Source organism: Coenobita brevimanus, chromosome 27 (assembly GCF_032717465.1).
Source record: "Coenobita brevimanus isolate Jiangsu-jjx chromosome 27, ASM3271746v2, whole genome shotgun sequence".
NCBI classification, from domain to species: Eukaryota; Metazoa; Arthropoda; class Malacostraca; order Decapoda; family Coenobitidae; genus Coenobita; species Coenobita brevimanus.
The window spans coordinates 2,736,779-2,758,707 of NC_136980.1; the positions used below are offsets into that span (position 1 = coordinate 2,736,779).

The following is a 21,929-nucleotide window of genomic DNA, read 5'->3' on the forward strand; positions in this document are numbered from 1 at the left end:
TTGATATTGTGCAGAAAACGGTAAATACTCCAATATACTTAAGGCTAAACTAGCACAGTAAGGTATATTTCATACTTGATTTCTGTCAGGTTTTACCCAGACCAAATACCTTATAATATCTTCTATTACCAATAAGGCCCATGGCCCCCCAGTCAATGTCCCATGGCCCCCTTGGGGGCCATGGCTCCCAGGTTGGGAACCGCTGGTGTAGTGTGTTGAGGTAAGGTTGGAGGATATGTGCGGCTGTTTGCGATTTGGTGTGTACATGTAAGTGTTATGTCGTCTGCACAGGACGCTATGTGTATTTGTGTTGTGTGGGGTGTGGGCCTAAATACAAAAACAGGTTGCAAGCATGCTCGGACGGACAGCATTCATATTGGCAACATCATGCTTCCTCGTATGGACACCATCGCTTGATCTCTACAGTCTGAAAGTTCGAAGCAGCACTGAAACATGTGAGGCTGCATACATCTTTTTAAATACTGCAGTATAGTACATGCATCCAAACACCTTGCGAGTTCCGTTGCCGACACACGCTACAGGAAACGTAGGGAAACGCCCTTAGCATGTTAGACAACAGGTGTCACACGCACTTGTCACATGGAGCTCTTTCTGATTGTAGTATCCATATGCATAGAACATGCACAAACATTGTGCATGTTGCATCTTGTCCTTAATCATCCACGGGTGTGTGTATATATATATATATATATATATATATATATATATATATATATATATATATATATATATATATATATATATATATATATATATATAATCCATTAAGAACATGACCTCCCTATACGAAAATCACGCCACCAAACAGAATTACTGCAATACGAATTCCCATGAATTTATTTTTGCAGTCGTCAGTGGCTTATGCATGTTTAATTGCGTCTGTATAAATGCAGCCAAATAATATAATTTATCCGAGGTAAGCACTGTTGGTATACGTAAGAAAGTTAGTTTAGCTTAGTACGAGTATTCATATAAACATGTGGTGCTGTTGCACTGCCATTGTACGATAACCTACTAAACCAACCAGCATCGTGAATGATCAGAGGAGGTCAGCAGTTATTTTTACACATGGGTAAAGGACGACGAGTTGGCAGTAGAACATGATGTCAGTAGAAGACTGTGGCGGTAAGGAGGAGGATATGACAGAGGAGGTATTTAACACGGTGTCATCAGAAGTGCATCAGTTCTCGAAGGAGGAGGTGCTGGATGCTCAAAGTGGAGGTAAGTTCATTTAATTCATCCTGGAATTATTTAATGTAAAATTTTATTAGTAATGTTATTAAAGATACATGTGATTTACGCTGAACAGGTATCATCAGAATTAATCTATTCTCAAAGGAAAAAATGCAGCTTGAGGCAAGTTCAACCATTTGAGGTCATTGGAAAATTTATTGGACAGTACATTCATGGATTTTTTTTTTTTTTTTTTATTTGCATTGCAGTAATTTGTCTAATATAGTAATTTGTTCTTCTATAAATTTCTCTTGCACTTCTGTGTCCAGTAACTTGCAAATACATTATGTTGTATACATTTGAGTCTACAAGGAGGGCATATTTTTTCAGGTCTGCTGCAAAGTAAAATTTTACCACCTAACCTAGGCTGTCAGAGTACCATTTTTTTTTTTTTTTTTTTTATGTGATTGATTTTGACTCTCATGTCTTGCAAGAATACCACTAAACCTAACCTTGAAAAGCCATCAGCCTAAACGAGAGGGTGAAACTGTAGGAAAGCTCCCATGTTTTTTTTTTTTTTCCCAATAAACTATGGCATAATTATCATTTTGAAATGTTTAAAAATTGCAGAAATATGTAATTTAGAAGATATCAACTCTACAACCTCTTAATTTGTACATTCAGGCTGTGGCAAGTGGCCACCCATCATGTAAGACTTTCAGGTTGATTCAGTTCCAAAGTCAGCCCATGATGAAAGATTCATTCGTACCAACCAGACCTAATTGACCTAACATATTGTTATCTGACCTAACCTTTTTCAGCCTCATCTAACAGCTTAATCATATCTAACTAACTGGAATGGTTTGGGGACAAATGATCGGGTCCAAATTGACCATTTGCCCTCTATAGGACACCATTGTCAACATCAACAAACCTAACTTGATGGGCCTTAGTAACAAGGCTATTATTTTTGCTGACAGTATCTTAAATGATTTACAGTATACAGTTATGTAGTTCTCGTCATAAAATTATCATAATTTATTAGTGGGAACTGATGCAGTTTGTCAAGGAAGTGAGGACTAAACATCAGTCTGATATGATGCCCATGTATATTTTCATGTACACTGATCCCTGTTCTGCACACTTGGTTATAGTTGTTATCACAGCCAGATGGAAAATCAGCACTCCTGTTGCTATCATGCATTTTTTAGCTAAAACTTCTTATAGTGTTATGCACATGAGTTGGTTTCCAATGACAGTGATGGTGTAAAATTTGAGATTTCTGATGGCTTTGAGGGATTCAAAGATGCGGCTCTACTTGAGGAGTTAGTCCCAGGTGGTAGAAATTGGCTTTCTGTTGTTTTTATTATTATTATTATTATTATTTTTGAGGGAACAGTCCTATGTTGCTCCATGAGGAGCGTAGGAACCTGCGGCTAGGCAAGTTGGTCCGGACATTTAGATGAGTGACCAGCCCACACGTCCCTGAGTGGCATTACGTGAGCAGTAAACCTCAACCACTCCATGGATATAAACCTACATAAGCTCAGTCCAATTTTAGTGCCTTAATTACCCACAAAACCACCGGGCACCATAATTTGGTTATATGTTTTTTCTCTCCTTCTGCCTCTTTACAGTTATTTAAACCATGGATTGCGCAGTCGCAGTACCGTTTTCTTTATCCCACGCCATGGTGTGCAAAAAGTGATTTTTTTTTCTTTCTTTAGTTTTTGTTTGGTATAAACTTGAAGATAAACATCCAGGGCATCATCTGGTGAAAAAAAGAATCTCTCTCTCTCTCCCTCCGTCTTTGCATAGCACCAGGCATTAGTTTGCGTGGGGATGGAGTAGTTAGTGATGATGCATGGCCACTGGAAGGTTAGCACAGCCTGAGCCGTGGCTCGCAATGTGACGTTCCTCAGCGTGAGCTGTGGCTTGCAATCCATGGGTTAAAGCCAAAAGTGGCTGTTGCATGTATGTGCAGAACAACATTACGGTTCTTTGCTAAGCTTAAACCTTATGATCTGCATTGTAGTTTATATTACTGAAGACAGTTTACTTCAGCCTACCCAAAAAATACCATCTCTCAGTCATGAGTGCTGAGTTGTAGCACACAGGAGTATGATGCCAGTCACAAAAGTAATGCTATGGAAAGCATGCAGTGCTGTAGTAATGTTTGTTTCAGCTACTGAGTTATAGGAAATATGTTACAAAAGGATGAAGATCTAGGCCTAGTTAAAGTGAATGAATTTTATTGTGTGATTAAGGAGTATAGACATTGTTGTCTGTTTTTGTTACAAGTGTTTCATTTAAATTTCTTTGTTTACTTCAGAAGTTATTCCACCTCCCCCCCTCTTTTCATGGAATAAACAATAGCTCAGAATGGTCATCACTCTCCCTTTTTATTCTTTTCCTTCACCAGCCAACCTTATGAAGTCTCTTTCTTTTTCTGTTTTAGCAGCAAATTTGTCATGTTCACATCGTTACTCGGAGCAAGTCTACTTCTTTGCTGTCATTAATATGTATCAGGAGCATCTTGTATACCAACATACCCTGAGCAAGTCTACTTCTTTTCTGTCTTTATTAACAGGAGCATCTTGTATACCACCTTATCCTGAGCAAGTCTACTCCTTTTCTGTCTTTTGTAACAGGAGCATCTTTTATACCACTTTATCCTGAGCAAATCTACTTCATTTCTGTCTTTTTTAACTAGAGCATCTTTTATACCACCTTATCAAGAGCAAGTCTAATTCTTTTCTGTCTCTATTAACAGGAGCTTCTTGTATACCACATTACTCTGAGCAAGTGTACTTCTTTTCTGTATGTAATAACAAGCGCATCTTTTTTTCTACCTTACCTACAGTCCTCAGTTTTGGAGACATGCCCACATACTTGACCTCATTCTTACAGCTGTGCCGTCTGCTGACCCTCTACATCTTTTTCATTATTTGGCTTTTCTTATCATAATTTACTCTGGTACTCGCACAGCTAGTCTTCCCTGTTGTTTCATACAGCGCTTTGTATTGTAAGTTGTATGAGGTTTGAAGATTGCCTCAGCAGGACATCCATTCATTTTTATTCCTACTCACCAGTGACCTGTTTTCCCTTAAAACACCACCCTCCCTTATCATTCCACCTGTTCCTCATCTTACCCTTTTTTCTCCCAGTCTCCACACTCTTACACCATCATAGTCAGTCTCAGCTCTTCACAGGCTGTAAATTGCCATATTTACATCAGAGCACCTCTCATTGTTTCGAATTACTGTACTTTCATTTCATGAATGTTTATTTGCCCATCTTTGTTTGTAAGTCTCATCACTTGCACATTAGGATAACACTCGTTTCACTGCTGTCATTCTTGTTTTCTCTAACACAAACGTCATCCGAGATTTATGGCTTTATGTCAGGATTAGAGTTAGTATACTGTCATGTAGCATTTTCGTTATTCTCACAATCACATATATTTCTTGTATTTGTCTTTGAAACCCTTGCAACTCTTACAGTAGTCTCTTATTTAACTTTTACTTAACTTATTTTTCATTACTTGTCACATAACATCCCATTGTTTCATTATTAAACAGTTAGGATACTTGGTGAAGTGCCATGGTTGAAGCAGCTGATAGTATATAAACTTTTGTTTGTGCCACCTTAAATGTCAGGACCTACATGCCTAGCACCAGGCTCCTGCATTCCTCATGGGGCAACATAGGATTGGATGATGGATGGATGGATAGGTTGTTTGTGTCTGTTGCTTACAGATTTGTATGTATTGTATGGTATGTACGGACAGAGGTACACATGGCTAGTCCCAGCATCAGATATTTTTAGATTTATATTTGCATCCATGAGTGTGGTTTTGTGATATTTGAGAACTTAATCTACCTGGCTACAACATAACCCTCTCTTGAAGCCATTTTCACATTTCACAATAGTTTTTAGGAATGTGTCTGCAGTGTTTAATGAGGAATTATGGTACGATACGACTTCCATTTCTGCACTCTTTCATTGAATTCATTCTCCATGCTATCATCATGTTCTTAATACTTCCAAAATACACTTAGCCTTGCTCATCTGCAAATGTCTTACTGCGTATGCTAAAAAAAAAAAAAAATGCTTACAGTAATGTGGATGGTGCTGAAAATATATAGAATACTGTGCATGGAATCCTGCAGAATGTGGGTAAGAGTATGCTTGAGAATGCAAGAGTAGTAGTGAGTGTGGAAATGAGCAGAGTTCTGTAATTTGAATGTTTGACTGAAATAGGAATGTATCCTGTCTCCATGGTTGTTCAGTATACAGTATATGTGAATGGTGTTATGAAAGATATACTGTACAAGTTAGGGCAGTGGATACTGGAATATCCTTAGTGCAAAAAATGTGGCTTTGGAAATTGCCATTATTGTTGTTTGTTGCTGTTACTGATAAGTGAAAAAGAGTGGGAGTCGCAAGTCTTGATGAATGAGTTTGAAAGTGTGTGTGTGTATGAAACAAAATTTGAAAGGGAATGTAGCTTAAAGTTAGGGTCTTTTGAGAGGAATGAAGTCACAGAATGCATAGTTAGGCAGCATGGTCAGGAAATGGAGAACATGAGTGCCTTCAGATGAGCAGGGACAGGAGTTTATAGGATGAAATGCAGGACATGATACAGCCAGGAAGGAAGGTCGCAGGTAAAATGTGGGCAGTGATAGGGAAGTGAGCTTGGAAGTAATCATGCGCAGGAGTTTTGCAATCCCCAGTTCATTGTATGTGAGTGATGCTTGGATGGACTCCCTTGGAGGAACACAAGTCAGAAGAATGGAAATTAGTTTGAAAGGAGCATGTAGAGGTACTGTATGTGGAGAGAGAGAGAGGTGAAGGAGTGTTGTGATGTTGACGTGAATGTGCTGGAAAGTGTAATAGGAAGTCTCCTGATATATTGTGGTTACATAGAGAGAAGGTAGAATGCAGACTAGTGTATGTGAGTGAGGTGACAGTGGAGACAAGGAAGGGGAGACTGAGGATGAGGTGGAGGGATAGGAAAGAAGTGTGTGTGCATGAAAGTGGTGTGAATTGGATGGTGGGCAAACTATTAGGGGATGACGGGATGTTTTTTTTATTTTTCTCTACTCCAATTCTGGGTATGGATTTAACAGCCTGTTCCAGGGACCCAACAGTCCTTTTACATACCACTTACCTTCACATGTCACCACTTTGGCATTAATGCCCACCATCCTTATTGAGCTGATGTTAGGGCTGCCTTATTCTGGACTGGTGTATTGGTACAGGATTAATGAGGGTGTTTTAATGACATGTTGGTGGATCTTAGGTAACTGAAATTGTTTCAACTGTAAACTGTTCCCTGACCCAGCTGTTAATTGAACTTGTGCTCATTTTAGGCCAGCAGATCACCTCACTGCCGACTTGGCCACCACTTGCATAGGATTAAGGCATTTGGGTATATATAATTAGATTTAAAAATGCACATACTGTACTCTAGTACTGGTAACATTGTCATCAGGCTTGTAAATAATAAAAGGAAATAGCTAGACGTTAAGCTTTGCTGGGCTGATTCATTGTAGGGTAGGTTAGCCTCCCCTTATTCAGTGTTTTATAACCATTGTAATATGTGCATCGTTTGAGGATTGCAGCTGGGCCCATGGAGACCTTCATTGTGCCTCATATGAGGTTTGCAGCTCAGTAAGGGTTAAGCCATTCATGCCAAAAGTTTTAGATTTAATCTGCTTAATTTACATAGGAGAGAATTTTTAGTCTAGCGGGGATGAGCTTTAACTTTAATTAACCCCTTCAGTATGAGAAATCTTTCTCAAGTTGAATGTGGAGGTAGAAAGAATAAAACAAAAGAAGAAAATCATCAGAGTAAAGTACCGTACTGTATGGTAATTAACTCTTTAGGTTTGTTAATTTCTGAAGTCACCAGGTTATTAGAGGACTGTAATCAGGGTAACAGTCTAGCCATTCACATAAGCTTAATACCATAGAGTTGTTGGAGGTTTGTGGATCATGTAATGCCATCAGGGCGAGTAAGGAGGTTGTCTGTCATTAAATGTACTGAGCTACAGTAGTCTAACCTCGGACCCCTACATCTCGAAGGAGGGTAAAATGGAATTTTCTTTTCTTTTATTATTTTTTCTTGTATTGTGGATCCTGTTTGAGGATTCAACTTCCCAGTAGGTGGTTTATGGTATGGTATATGTCAGGGATGTGTTCCAGAATGCAGTACGACATTACACCAGTTATCATACGTTGGTGCTGTAAATATGGGAAACTGGCAGATGAGCCTTATTAGGTAAAAAATAAGTAATAATAAATAGCAGTATTTGTGTCTGTTTAGAACCAACAGCAAAAAAGAACATAAAAATAGTTGGCAAGTGACATGGTTTAATAACTTTTTAGGTTTGTAATTTTTGAGAAGTTGCACATGTACTAAAGGGTGTTAATGGTTTTGCCATGGGGACTTAGTATTGATAGCCATTGCTAAGTCCATGTTAGACATCGCTTTTTTTTTTAAATGTTCTTTTTTGCATTAACTCTGCAGTTTATTATAGGAAAAATTGCTTATGATGTTCCATGGCAGCCTGTTGAAGCTGATTTGGCAGTTACTCTAAATGCACTACTATTTCTGATATTAGGAACCTATCTGTGACAGAAGCGCTTACTGAACAGTATTTTTCTGTTATTCTTGCTATTACTAGGCAGTTTTATTCATCTTAACAGACATCTTGCACTGGAAGGGTTATTGCAGGCTATATCTAAACCCTCCAGTTTGAAACATCTATGCTAAGGTAAATAAAATCAGCATGAGATAGTGGTAATAATATAATGTCATTAGATTGAAGAAGTTAAGGATCTTGGTGTGAGGATTCAGCTTCAATCTATGACATTAATTTACAGGAAATACTAAGGTGAACCAAAGGTGTGTGGAAGCCTTGAATAAGACTCCTGATGCTTCAAGAGGTGACAGTGATGATGATGAAGAGTTTGAGTGTCTTTTGGGAGGCAATGGTCAAGTGGTTCTGTGGAGCTCAAGAAGGGAAAGTATGCCACATTTCATTTACCATTGTTTGCCTTCTTTTGTATGCTTCGTGTTATGCTGTACTGAGTTATAGTTCATCCGCCATAACTTGGCAGGGATTTTCATACTTTTGCAACTTGCATCATACTAGAATAAAGCAGTGCCATGGCTCTGCAGCCTTTCCATAGAACTTTTTAATAATTACCATTTTCTAGTGTTAACTCAAAATATTTCTATTCTTTCTTACCAGGCAGTTTTATTTAGATCTGAAGAAACTTTGGAACTGGAGGGATTAATTATAGCCCACATTAACCTCCTCTCTATTCAAGAGATCGTCCCCCCCCCCCCAAGTTAGGTGATAAATGCTTAATTGTAGTGGTTAATTTCTTGCTTTATCTGAGCATTCAGGATAGAGAGATGGCAGTTTTAAGTGAGGTTTAAAGTAGACAGCTTACTACATAGTGATTGTGCTGGTGATGTATCTGCCTATTGCCCTGATCAGTAGAGGGTAGGAGCATAAGTATTGGTGCTGTGTGTGGTTCTGAACTCTGTTGCTTTCTATGGATGCTTTAAGTTATATTGTTCAGGCTTCCATCAGGTTATTTTATTTAGATGAGGGGAATTCTGGTAGGTAGTGGTTGAAAATTTTCTCAGTTAACCTTTGGAATGGTACATATTCCCTCAGCTGAATAAATTGATCTGGATTTAGCGCAGATTAAGAACCCAACTATGTCTGTGGCAGCAAAAAGGTAAATATGCAGAGTCTTCAAGGTAGCCTTATGTGTCTGTCATTAGTTTTGTTCTATGTTTGCATAGTCCTTAAGGTCATCTTTCTATCTTTCAGGTATCACATTTCTATACTTGAAATTTCCTTGGGTAGGTGCATTATTATGTTGGTTTTGTGTGAGACTTATTTTTGTAAGCTAAACAAACAGCATTGTACACCCCTGTACTCACAACTGCATTATCACATACTGGTGACAGCACACCACTTGCATCAACATGACATTGGGGCTTGTATTCTGATAAACTGAGGAAGCTCCTGAACATCTCTTCCTTAGCGATATGCTTTTAAATATGGTTTGTTAACCCATTAAATGAAGAGAGGTATCATATTAGCTACCAAAGTTCAAGCAGCATGGCAAGCTGCCATTAGGTAACCAAGACCAACGCACGCAAGCTTGTTGAAGCGTTTATAAACAAAACAAGGCAAAAGTTGTGGTACAAAAGAAAACTTGCAGTGAAATTCGTATTTTTTTTTTTTTTTTTTTTTTTCTCAAGTTTATAGTTAACTCCAGAAAATTGCCTATCCAAGCTCCATTGCCACTTGTAAAACTGATTTGCCAGTTTGCTATTTTTTACAGGTTCAATTACAGTATATGGAAAACATGATACCTGGTATTGTGGAACATAATGAGGTCATAGTGTGCTGCCCTCTTTAGTACTGTAGTGAATAGAAATTGTGATCTTTCTCATGTAAATAATGTTAAAGTTGTACACCATTTGAATTTTCAGCTGTGTTATCAAGATTTGACTTTGTGGTGCCAGAGAAGCTGAGAGGAGAGGTTGATGGAGGTAGTAGTGGTGTGACGAGTCCTGTAGTGGACTGTGATGGAGACCTGGATGTTGTCAGGAGGAAGGATATTAATCACAAGGAGGCTGTTCTTCTCATTGGTAAGAGTAATATTGAAAGGTGTGTTTGTGGGGGCATGTGAACTCTGTCAGCTTAACCAAATCCAGTATGGCCTTTGCAGACTCAAGTGATTATAGTTACAGTAAGCATAGCAAGGACACTGCAGTTTGTCCTCATTACCATGGTGGAGATTTTGTCTTTCTGTAGCTTACTCCCCGTAGTTGCATGATGAATAATTCAGTATTAAGGCAATACTGTACATCCTTTCCATAGCACTTCTTTGTGACCAGCATCATATACTACATTGAGATGTGGCAGTTTTATACCAGTTATTGTAGACAGAATATTGCTAGTCATCATAATACTAAATATGCAGTATGATACAAATTAGCTGAAATGTAGTATGAAAATTTGGTTGCCTCCACAAACACGGTTTTTCTGTTTGGCGTATTAGTTATTGGAAGCTGTCATATCATTAAGTTTGTCATTCTTGGTCTTGCAATCACTACTTCCTCTTAACTGCAATATAAAAGTTCCAAGATGATGCAGTACTTGAGGTGGTATATTTAAAAAACAAGCTTTTTTTGCTGCTTTTATCCTGTTTTGCATTGAGTAACTATACTATGGTCCAGGCAACTTATCCATAGATTCACACAGCCTTACAGCTGCCTCTAATTGGGTAAGGTAATATTCTTTCTGTTAATAAAATGGTGATCAGTGACCCATAGTATGTTCATATTTATTCATAAATTTCATACTGACCTTCTACAAAGTTCACATGGTGGCTGAGTGGACAGGTCAACTAGCATGGAGTATACTGTATATTATGATTGTATTATTAAAACTACAGGGACAAAGGTGTAGGCAGTCCCCCAAGTTTCTGATGTACTCTTATATGAAACCCATGACGAGAGTAGTGTGCGTGTTAACTGCTTTACGTTGATGCTGAATATTTTGGCAGGAAAGCTAACCACATCAGTTATAACCGTTTCATAAATGTCAGAAATCGGGGTTTTTTCATAGACCTTGGCCAGTTAGTTATGTCTGTCTATCTGTCTATTGCCAGATGCCACAACAATGTAATAATACAGCCATTAATATTTCTCAGTTTACTGAGGTACTGGTATTAACATAAGAGATACTGTACCTTCTTCTTGTTCAGGATGGTTCCAAAGTTTAAGCAGAGAATGAAATGCATGTAGAAGGGGAAACAGACCAGATACCGATGGATGTTGCTTTATGAGAGCTTTTATTAACGTTATTCATTACAGTCAATATACACTAAAACTGAGTAAAATAGTTTAATATTAGCAAGAGCAAAACATTAATGATGTACTCAGGTCGAAGGGCTTAAAATCTAGGAAGTGTAGAGACAAAATGCCACAGTACTTTCAGTGAAACAATTTGATGTGAGACGTGTATGGTTCATAAGTGAAGGGTTAAAAGCACTCTTTCCTCAGTCACCATAGCTTTATGTTGAAATACAATCTGTGGTGTAGTGGCATCCATATAAGATATGACTCTACAATACCTGGCATGTGTATAAGAAGTTACAAAGATTAACTCCTTTATTCCTAGGATGTATTTTGAGTATATCCAGATGATTATATTGCATTTTGGAGAGGATTTTTAAACTGGAGGAGCTAGTTACTTTCGTATTCCCTTTCAGTGTGAGAGTTCTTTCCTAAAATAGACAAAATCATGTAGAGATTGAGTTTATCCCTTTATTTTTTTTATATAGCAGTATTATTTTTTCAGTTTCCTTTATTAATTTACTTGTAGTCCAGTGTTTCACTCCTTTAGTCTGATAGCTTATTAGTCCACTGCACTGCATTGCTACATACAGATGGATTTTATTGAGCTTAAGAGACCTCTGACCTGGAGAAGTTACCTATAATATCCATTCCTTCTCACTACAGGGATGCTTTCCCAAACCAAATAGAATTGTTAGAAGGTAGCAAGATTGAAATAAAAAGTCTTCTTATTGAAGAGGTTCAGCAATCTTTATGCAAGCACTGCTGCACGTTTCAGTGTACAGGCATACCCCAGTTTAATGATGTAATTGGTTAGGTAAAAACCCTTCGTTAGGCGGGGTATCTTATATCGGGGTACTTTTAACATGTAATGTGGAGTGTTTACCAGCCTTGGGTTTCCCCTCAAACAAAGCCCAAAACCCACCCAAATGAGCCCAAACACAAATTTAAAGCCAATCTAAATGGCCTAACAGCTGTCAAGAATGCTAACCTAAGCCTAATACCATCCATCCATCATCCAATCCTACGTTGCCCCATGAGGAGCATAGAAGCCCAGGGCTAGGCAGTTGGTCCTGACATTTAAGATGAGAGTGGTGGCCTGCAGTCCTACCGGACCCAGGTTCAAATCCCGGCTGGGGCAGGGAACAGTTTAAGGATTTGAATTTCATAAAAAGCAGACTTTCCTGATCTACCTGAAGACCGGCCGACATGTCGTAAAAATACCCCCGCTAATACTAATACACCAGTCCTGTATGAGACAGCCCTAGCATGTATTCAATATGGACAGTGGGTGTTAGCGCCGAAAGTGGTGACATGTAAAGGTGCTTGGTACGTAGGACTACTGGGCCTTGAATGCAGGCTGTGAAGCCTATGCCCAGAGTCGGACACATTAAAAAAAAAATAATAATAATAATAATAATAAAACCAACAAATGAAATATGAAAATCATCAAATATCAGTCTGGAAAAAGGCAAGCTTAGTAAACTGTACCCCAAAATGACAATGTTTCACCCCACCTATGGCTAAAACACATTAATGTAAGTCTAAAAAAAGTTTATAAATCAATGTAAACACAGTTTGAATCTAAAATATCATCAGAATTGGTAAAAAAAAAAAAAAAAAATCAAAATCCACCGTTAAACTGGGGTTTGGCCATCGTTAGGCAGGGAATGGTGGTACAGTAATCCCTCCAAGATCCGACGTAATAGAGCCCAAGCATCGTCCCAGACTTCGTCCTGTCTAGGATTTGGGAAGAATGCCCCTGGACAGGTACTTATATACTGCAATCCAACCTAACTTTGAAAGCCACCTAAATAACTCCTTACTGGACATGCACAGCACCTATTTAAAACCCTAATTCACACAAATAAGGGACAGAAACCATAAATAAATGAAAAGAAACCAGAGAATGAGAAATTAGAATTGAGTAAGGAATATATTTAGCAGTGTACAGGGTAATTACGACACGTCCGCTGGCCTTTTGAAGATTAACCCGCCTCCTCTGTAGCTCTGACAGTGGTGAAGGTGCATTTGAAGCATGTACTGTAATCCATTGTTGTGCAGTACTAAATCCTTTGCACTGTGAATTATAATTGTTTAACACTGCACATTATGTTCTTACTTGCGCCACACCAGTTGCAACATGTCAGCATTGCACTCTGCATTTAATCCTTTGCACTCTGAATTCTAATTTCTTTACACTGCACGACAGTGTAAATTCCCATGTGGTCTAGTGGCGAAGTATTGCAGTTTATTCACTGGTTATTCACAAAAGCGAGCATGTGGGCAGCCATGGCAATGAGAATGCAGTCACGACGGTAGGTAGGCGGGAAATGGGGAGGATGCGGGGGTGCTGTAGTGGACGTCGCAGGAACTACGTGCCAAAACACAGCTGTTTTTCACCACGCGGCAGATTTAGAGTAGGGATGAACACATAATGGCTTTTTTATTTTTTTTTACCCAAGCCCAAAATGTCTGGGACTTTGGGTGTCCGTGTCTTAAAGGGATTACTGTATTTCTACCCCCATCGTTAAGCCAGGGTATTGCATCTAGGGTTATCGTATATCAAGGTATTACTGTACATTAGTTCTGTATGGCAGTTTGCTGTACTGTATTGACTTCTTTCTTAGTGAGTGCACTTTGACATGATCTAAAGCTGCATGCAATATTGTCCTTGTGAACTATGCTTCCCTATTAACCAGGCACAGCTCTTTGTAATATTATACTTGTTTATTATTTTGCAAGTACACATGATCAAAAAAGTATCATGCAGAAAGGGCATAGTGGTCTAAGTAATCAGTAAAGCTCATGATATCAAGAAGATTCTGTTGTCATATGAATGTGATGTGATAAGAATAGTAACCAGATGTCCTCGGCAAGTGAAATAAGGCATCCTCAATAAAACAGGTTTATTAGCTTGGAGTAGAATCATTGGACATTTTGCAGTAACCATCATTTATGGCATCTGATTTTTTCATGCAGTGAGTACTGATACTTTTTTGTTCATGTCTTGTAAAATGTAAAAAAATGCATTGTGTATGGTGATGTTGTGATTGCTTCTCATACCCTTTTTGTCTGCATTGTCATCACTGTGTTTGCTGGTGTTGCTTTCTGTATGCTGTTTCCATGGATGCTAGAGCAGAGGACCTTCAATCCAAAGGAAAGAGGTAAAGTATTAATTAGCTTTTGTGCAGTGGGATCTTTTACAGCTGTATTCGACTGTACATATTTGTTATGGTTAGGCTTATATTTCTGATTGTTTTGTTATGGTTAGGTTTATATTTCTGATTGTTTAGCTTATAGAAGTGAATGCAAATTATTGCCCTATAAATATGAAGTATCGGAGAGACTCATTTATAACTGTACTGCACAGAAGTCTTTAATGTGAATCTAATGTCATTTCTGGTTTCATGGTTTTCGTATAAGGAAACATTCACAATCAGGAAAAATATTTGATGTAGTGTCAGTGATTGAGGTGGAGAAATGCACAGTATTGTGAATGTAAACTGTTCTATGAGTAGTTACAGCCTTGACTAGGATAAAGGAGTTGAGTTACTGGTTTTGTTGGCAGTGATTATAGTGTAAAGTATATATATCCTAAGCAGAAAGTAGAGTGTAAAGTAAGTAGTGTATCATCATGGACAGAACACCAGAGTGCAACAACATTAGACCTGGTTGGTGAGCAGGTGTGGCGTGGTGCTTTGTTCCTGGGTGACTTTCTGCTGCACCAGCCCCACCTGCTGACGGATGCCCACGTGTTGGAGGTGGCCGCAGGGGTGGGTCTTACATCCCTGGTGGCCGCCATGCTAGCTTCAAGAGTCACAGTCACAGGTACAGTACTTCACTGCCATATTAACAGACTACAATACTGTGCATTAAGAAATGGGTAAGAAATGGCTGTGTGTGGTTTCACCATGGATCAGAGAAGTACTGTATTTTCTCCATGTGGTGATGCTACCCTGCAACTGTTATTTCTCTAGTTTAGATAACTTTAGAAAAGAAAGTCATGAGGACATTTAACCCACCCTGTACCAACTGATTTATTACTGTACAAAACCCAACCCCAAAACCCGACATTTTCTTTCTTTTTTTTTTTTTTTTTTTTTTTTTTGCTTAAACCTCCGCTTTTGGTGAGAAACAATGCAGAATCACAAAGTGCTCACCTAAGGTTAGAAATGGTCTAGACAGGTGACCCTCTGAACACCTGATAGCGTATTCTCTGTAGCCGTGCTGCTACTGTTGTGTTTTCTATGGTAGGGGTAACTATTGGAAACCACTCAAAATACGTAGATATTTATTAATTTGGTACAAATTTACATGTAGTACAAGAATACATTGGTTTTCTTACAAAAATATAGGCGATATAAGCGTTTTCATTCACGAACACATGAACATTGCCGAATTCTTGCACAATTGACTCACTATGACTGTTGTTTCAACTTACATTCTATTTTTCAACTTATGTTATACTTTTCCACTAACATTATACCAGTTTCCACCTTATTTAACTTATCACATATTTACAGGCCTTACTATTATAGTGAGTGTCATATTGCATTGTACAGGCCTCACTATTATAGTAAGCCTGGTATTATCTCAAGCACACACAGTTCGGTATCAGTAATGTACTAAGGTGTGGTAGAGGAAGGTGTCCCATGTATTCATACCAAAAGTCACGTGCAAAATTTGAAAAATGTGCGAATGACGGACCTTGCAATAGCAAAACATGCATCGTACGTCGTTGGGACTGAGTGTGAAAAAAAGTTGCGACATGCATCGTACGTCATGGGTATGGGGCGGGTTAATCATCAGCATAAATTTCTTTGAGTATAATATTGTTAGCTGTGAACAGAGCCATAATATGCTGTTATTAATTTGTTACATATTCTACCACTATCCATCATCCCATTCTTTATTGCCCTATCAGAAGTATAGGAACCTTGGGCTAAGCTGTTCAGTACAAACATTGAAAGCAAAAGTGACCACTCTTCTCTGAGAAGCATTATTTTCGCAGTACACGTACCCCAAATATCCGTCAAAAACCCTTATGGGCCACATCCAGCTGGAGTGCCTTAACCTACTGGAACACCAAGTGTACTCATGTTTGTTATGTGGTTACTAAGCCGTGCTGTAAATGGTTTTCTGGGGTACAGGAAACTGTTTGGATTGCTACTCGGTGTAATCACCCGAAGTTAGTGCTACTTGGCTCTGACCATTGCAAGAGTGATTCTCACAATTGCACAGTGAGGCTGATTAGAACTTCATTTACCGTACACCATTCGACCAATTCATCACATAGCGTGGTCCAGCTGTAGATAAGGAGAGTTTTCACTTACATTTTTGGGTAATACCCACTCATTTATAGAAAGATGGTGATGTTGATGATAGATAATGCCAGGCAGGCTCTGTACCTTGAATATTAACATGTTTATATATGTTTCCAGATATCGATCGTGGTGACATATTAGAGCTGATTCATCGCAACCTGAAGAGAAATAAGGAATTGATCAAGGCAGACGTGGATGTAAAGGAGATAGATTTCTTCAACCACGCCACCATTGATGATATAGCAGACTCCATCAGGGATGTGTCTGTGATTCTGGCTGCTGATGGTGAGTTAATATGGCTATATGATTGAAGCCCATATTTAACCCTTTCACTGCAGTTGTTACACTTTGGCATTTTATTCAGATTAATACCTGAAGATATTGTTCAGCTGAGAGAGATCGTAGCTGTCAGATGCTTGAAAAACTGTGTTTAGTATTCCTCTCTGTGCTACTGGTATACTTAGGACTTTGTTTAGGCTAACAATTGATGATTTTATTTCATTCAGGAGAACAATGAATGAAAAATTGTTCAGATGGAACCAGGCTTTTGGGGCTTGAAGGATGTGTAAATGAAAATCTGGTCCTTTACACTAGGGATCCTCATAGTTCTCACACCGTCATGTCTTCTCTCTCATGTTCTGCACCTTCCTTCACATTATTCTCGGATGGAGAAACAGATGTTAGATATGATGATGGTGATAATTTATATTGCCAGTCCTGTCAGCCACTTTGATGATACTCGGTAATTGTGATTGCCTGTCCTGTTATGTCAGTCCCTTAACTTTGATAATTGTGCTTGGCTGTCCTGTTATGTCAGTCACTTAACTTTGATGATAATTGTGATTGCCTGTCGTGTTATGTCAGCCACTTGTAAGAAGAACACTACTTTTATTTAAGCCAAATATTGCATCTTTCATTTCTGAGGGTGAGGATAGAAGAAATAGAATACTGTACACATTACAGTTATGTTATGACAATTTTTTGTTATCACTGCAAGATGAAAATCTGCACTCTGCCATTATCATTCTTTTTTTGGGGGGGGGGGGGGGGGGGCAAAAAACCATTGTTATCAGGTACCTGAGCTGGTTCCTGTTGATAATGATGGTGCAGTATCTTTGGTTCTGATGTCTGAGGGATTAAAAAATGAGGCCCTACTCAAGGAGTGAATCCCAGGTGGTAGAGAACACTAACCCTCCACTCCCTAGCCTCAGAACCCCTTGCCTGAAGCCCATCTCAGGTCTTTCCATGGGTGTTTCTTCTTTATTGTGCCCTTTTCATCTCTTTATTAACCTAACCATGCCTGTGTGTGTTTCTGATACTTACCGTAACAGTGTATAATATGCATTTAGTGAGTGTCAGGGAAATTTGATTTACAACTGCCCTTCAGTACAGTGATGTCTTCTACTTAACCCTTTTGTTTCCGGATGACAGTGGCTGCGTCCAGCCACGGGCAAGTACTCAGGATGTGGACTGGCTCGGCCTTGGCTGAGTGCTGGGAGATCCCCCCTTGTTTCTGCGCTTGCGGTACTTCTTAAACATTTTAATCTCACACCCTTAGTTTTGCGTCTCTCCGTGATTTTTTTTCCTCATAATCTCGAATAGTTGTGCTTGCTTATGGTGTTGATAAAAACATTTGGCAAATATATATTATGCGCTAATTTACAATGTTTTTTCTTTCCGTCGTGTTCTCTCATAGATATACTATATATGTTTTATGGTAATTGTTACAGAGAAAGAGTTTTAGGAAATTTCATTAGCTGCATTTTGGTATGTAAACATTTACTGTAGGACAGTTCGGGGTGGTTTTACATATTGCAAAAGGAAATTATTTTACGATTGCGCTGCAGTGCGGAAGCGGTGTTTCGCATGGCCAAAGTTGTCGTTAAATTATATTCCCCCTGCCTTTATTTGCCTAATTTTATATTCACATAATCTCAAATAGTTGTACACTTGCTTATGGTGTTGATAAGAACGTTCGGTGAATGTAAATTATGCGCTAATTTATGATGTTTTTTCTTTCCACTAAGGGGCGATTTTGTTGGACGCAGCTTCCATTGCCCAGTAATGAGCGGGTGAGATTAGGTTTGATGCAGCCTGTGTCATCCAGGAACGAGCGGGTGACTTTTGCATTGCTACCCTAAGTACCGAAAGGGTTAATTGTTGCTATTGTGTTTGTTTTCGCTTTTGAAGGCTCCAACATGCTTGCATGCTTCAGCCTTGGTCATCTAATGGCGGCTTAATCTCTGGTAGCTTTCCCATTTAGTCCCTAAACCCTGAGGTTGCATTCAGTGGCCTCATCTCAGGTCCTTTTCGGTCTGCCTCTCACTACCCAACCCCCAACATTAACAGTTCACTTTCTGCACCCAATTATCATCCCCCATCCTCTCCACATGCCCAGCCCATCTCAATCTACCACTCCTCATCACAAAACTATCTCCAGATTATTTTAATCAGCTTGAGACTTTCAAACTGAAATGAGTAGATAATTATATCTTTCACTAGGAATGTTTTCTATGAGTTGAGCATGATCTAGTAATAAATAGCAATAACAGCTGTCATCATGCTTAGAATTTCAGTAATTTTCCATTAATTAGATAATTCAGTCAGATAGGTATATATGAAGCTCTGTGGATAGGAGTACTTCCAGGGAGCTGAATGGTGAATGAATGCATTTGTTGTCCATTTCATTGGACTTACTGTTGATTAGTTCTGTTATCGTATTCATTCCTTTCATGGCTTTCAACCTACCTCACCTCACCTGCAGGTGGGAAAGAGTTGAGATGATGATGATGATGAGGATGGTGTAGATAATTCTGGATGTGGGAAGTTATACTGCATATATCTACATATGTTGATGCAATTTTAATATACCTGTATATTTCATATAAATATATATTTACTATGTAAATACTAAATATGATTATGAGATTATTGTAGTATTAGCACAATTCACATGTTGTTTGCAGTGGTATACCACAACCAACTGACTGATGCCTTCTTCGACACAATGCTCCGTCTCATGACACATCCGCCTGACAAGACATTATACGTTGCACTGGAAAAAAGGTGAGGTGACTCAGTATATGTTTAAGAACTGAAGCAGAACATGGTATTGAAAACCTGTAAGTATTTAACATAAACGTGCCTCATGAATTTCATTTCTTGCCAATAAAGTTTAGTGGGTAATTTCGATGCTTTAATCCGATTGAGTCGGTGAAGGTTTATATCCAAGGGGTGGTTGAGGTTATTGCTCATGTAATGCCATTCAGGGATGGGTGAGGCTGGTTACTCTCATCTTAAATGTCAGGACCAATATGCCTAGCCCCGGGCTTCTTCACTCCTCTTGAGGCAGGGTAAGATTGGATTGGATTGGAAAGTTAACCATAGAGTGATATAATAAGAAGACTGTTAGGGGCATCCACTGAGCACCCCTAACTCATCCCACCCATTTTAAGTAGTTTTCATATTCTATTAACAAATACTTCCCAGCAGTAGCCAACTATATATTCTGATGACTATGAAGGTGCTCCAGCCTCGGCTATGTTTTGTCTGGCATGTGATTCTGGCATTCTGTCTCATTTTGAATGAACAGTTCTTAAATTTCTTGACCTGTACCATATTTTTTTCACGGCAGTATGGTAAGTGCTTGTTATATATTCGTGGTTATGGTTGTGTGTTTGTTTGTTTTCCCTCTCTCTAGTTGTTTCTAATGGTTGCTTAGTTCTGGCAACCTGGACATCCTATCAGCATTTTAGGAAATTCCTGCTGTAGCTTCTGTTTAATTGATGTTAATTTCCTCGGTATAATTTGTTCCTGGATTACCCAGTTTGTTTGCTTTCGTATTATTGGCCCTTTAAACAGGGAGATAAAGGTAATTATTATTTTTACATTTTCATTCCCCTTTACCATGTTGAAGGTAGTGCATTTATCAGCTTGTTTCATCAGACTTTTACATAACCTGATGGGGTTAACATAGCTTGGTACATAAAAAGTTTGGATATGATAATTAGGCAAGAAATTAGTCTCCTCCCCCCCCTAGTTGCTCTACCATCTTATCATCATTCATCATCCAGACATCCTTTTCCATCCTAGGGCAGGGTGGGGAGTAGCAACGTCCAGACAGCCAAGTTTGCCCATCTAATGGGCCATGCATCCATTCTCTCATCATTCAAGCCCCTGGAATCCTGGCTTTATATGAGGTGCCCATCATCCACTTAGTCAATGTAGGGATGCCTTATGGTCCCTACACTGAGTGGCAAGCACTGGTTGGTAATCATGTAACTGGGTTTTTGGGCCGGGTTAAGTGTCCCCCAGATTCTCGTAGGTCAAGCAATGTTGTGATTGCTAGTGTTCAGGCTAGATTAAAGGGGAGCTCTCATGCATCCAACTTAAGTAGGTCTCATTCTAATGATTATTGTCCATGTAGGAATAAAATCCTTGGTTTTGAGTGCATGAGAGTGGGGCCTTCAATAGTTGCACATAGAGCTAACACTCTGTTCACTACTGAAGAATGTGACTTGTCTGCAGTTGACATGAATTATACTCTAACAACACACAGTGTTAAGTTACCAGCAAATTTTAAAGCATATTGCAGAAAGATCTTCTAATGGCCATCAATAGTTTGTTCCAGGTTTCATCTGTGGCTCAGCTGCAAATTCACCCACCTTAGGAAGTGAAGGTGCTGGTCAACAGCCAGCCTACATGAATGAGGTGGACACAGGTGCAGTGGTCTCTGAAATGAGTGACACAGGTTAGTCGAGATGTTAACTTGAAAGAGTTGGATTGTTCCTTGAAGATCTGTACTGGTGTGAAGATAGTGGTTAAAGGTGCAGCTGATGTATATGTGAAAGTTAAAATCCAGTTGGCCTGGGTACCCTTGGTAGTAGTAAAGGAGGAAAACGCTTGAATTAATTTGAAAGGAGTTAGGCAGCTTGCTTTCATTGTGACTAGCCTCGTATACTAGGCAGACTCAACTTTAAGCTAATTGATATTGAAAGGGATTTTAAACTTGGGTGTTACAAATGGGGTGATGCTAACTTTCTCATAGAGAAGTTTCTGTTACACCTAGTTCTTCAAGCCTCATCTGATTCTTCTGTCATTAGTGAAGAAAGAAGATGAGGAACTGATAAGAGTGGAGGATGTGGGAGTGCTTCAATCTGTAAGTTTCAGTGAGTGGGCTGCCTCTCTTGTTGTGCCAAATCTTAACTGGAATGTGTGTCTTTGTGGTGACTAAGTGAATAAAACAACTGCTTGGGAACAGTGTCCCTTCCCTCTAGAATAGACAAATTGTTTGCTTTTTTTTCAGGGAGTGGAATCTTTTCTACACTAAGTATGAGTAATGCTTATAATCAAATAGAACTGGATGAGGAATCACAGCTTTGTTATCATCAGTACTCATTGAGGATTAAAAATGTGTACCAGGCTTACTCTTGATAATCATTCAGCATTTGCAGTTTTCCAAAGGATTTTATCTATTTATTGTAGCTGTGTTTGTGGATGATGTGGTGTGT

The 21,929-nt window shown here is 38.9% G+C and overlaps 1 protein-coding gene across 3 annotated transcripts in view; it reads left to right on the forward strand.

Annotated features, from left to right (window-relative positions):
* The first annotated feature begins 1,110 nt into the window (after window positions 1–1,110).
* Window positions 1,111–21,929, forward strand: part of LOC145394392 (methyltransferase-like protein 22) — a 33,887-nt gene continuing 13,068 nt past the window's right edge. Inside the window, exons 1-5 of one of the 3 annotated variants that reach the window (XM_080268263.1) lie at window positions 1,111–1,242; window positions 9,722–9,880; window positions 14,738–14,923; window positions 16,537–16,704; window positions 19,386–19,485. In XM_080268263.1, coding sequence (XP_080124389.1) covers window positions 1,122–1,242; window positions 9,722–9,880; window positions 14,738–14,923; window positions 16,537–16,704; window positions 19,386–19,485 — 734 coding nt within the window. In that variant the 5' untranslated portion in view covers window positions 1,111–1,121. The remainder of the gene's footprint in view (window positions 1,243–9,721; window positions 9,881–14,737; window positions 14,924–16,536; window positions 16,705–19,385; window positions 19,486–21,929) is intronic. The other 2 variants (XM_080268264.1, XM_080268265.1) reach the window with 2 other exon arrangements.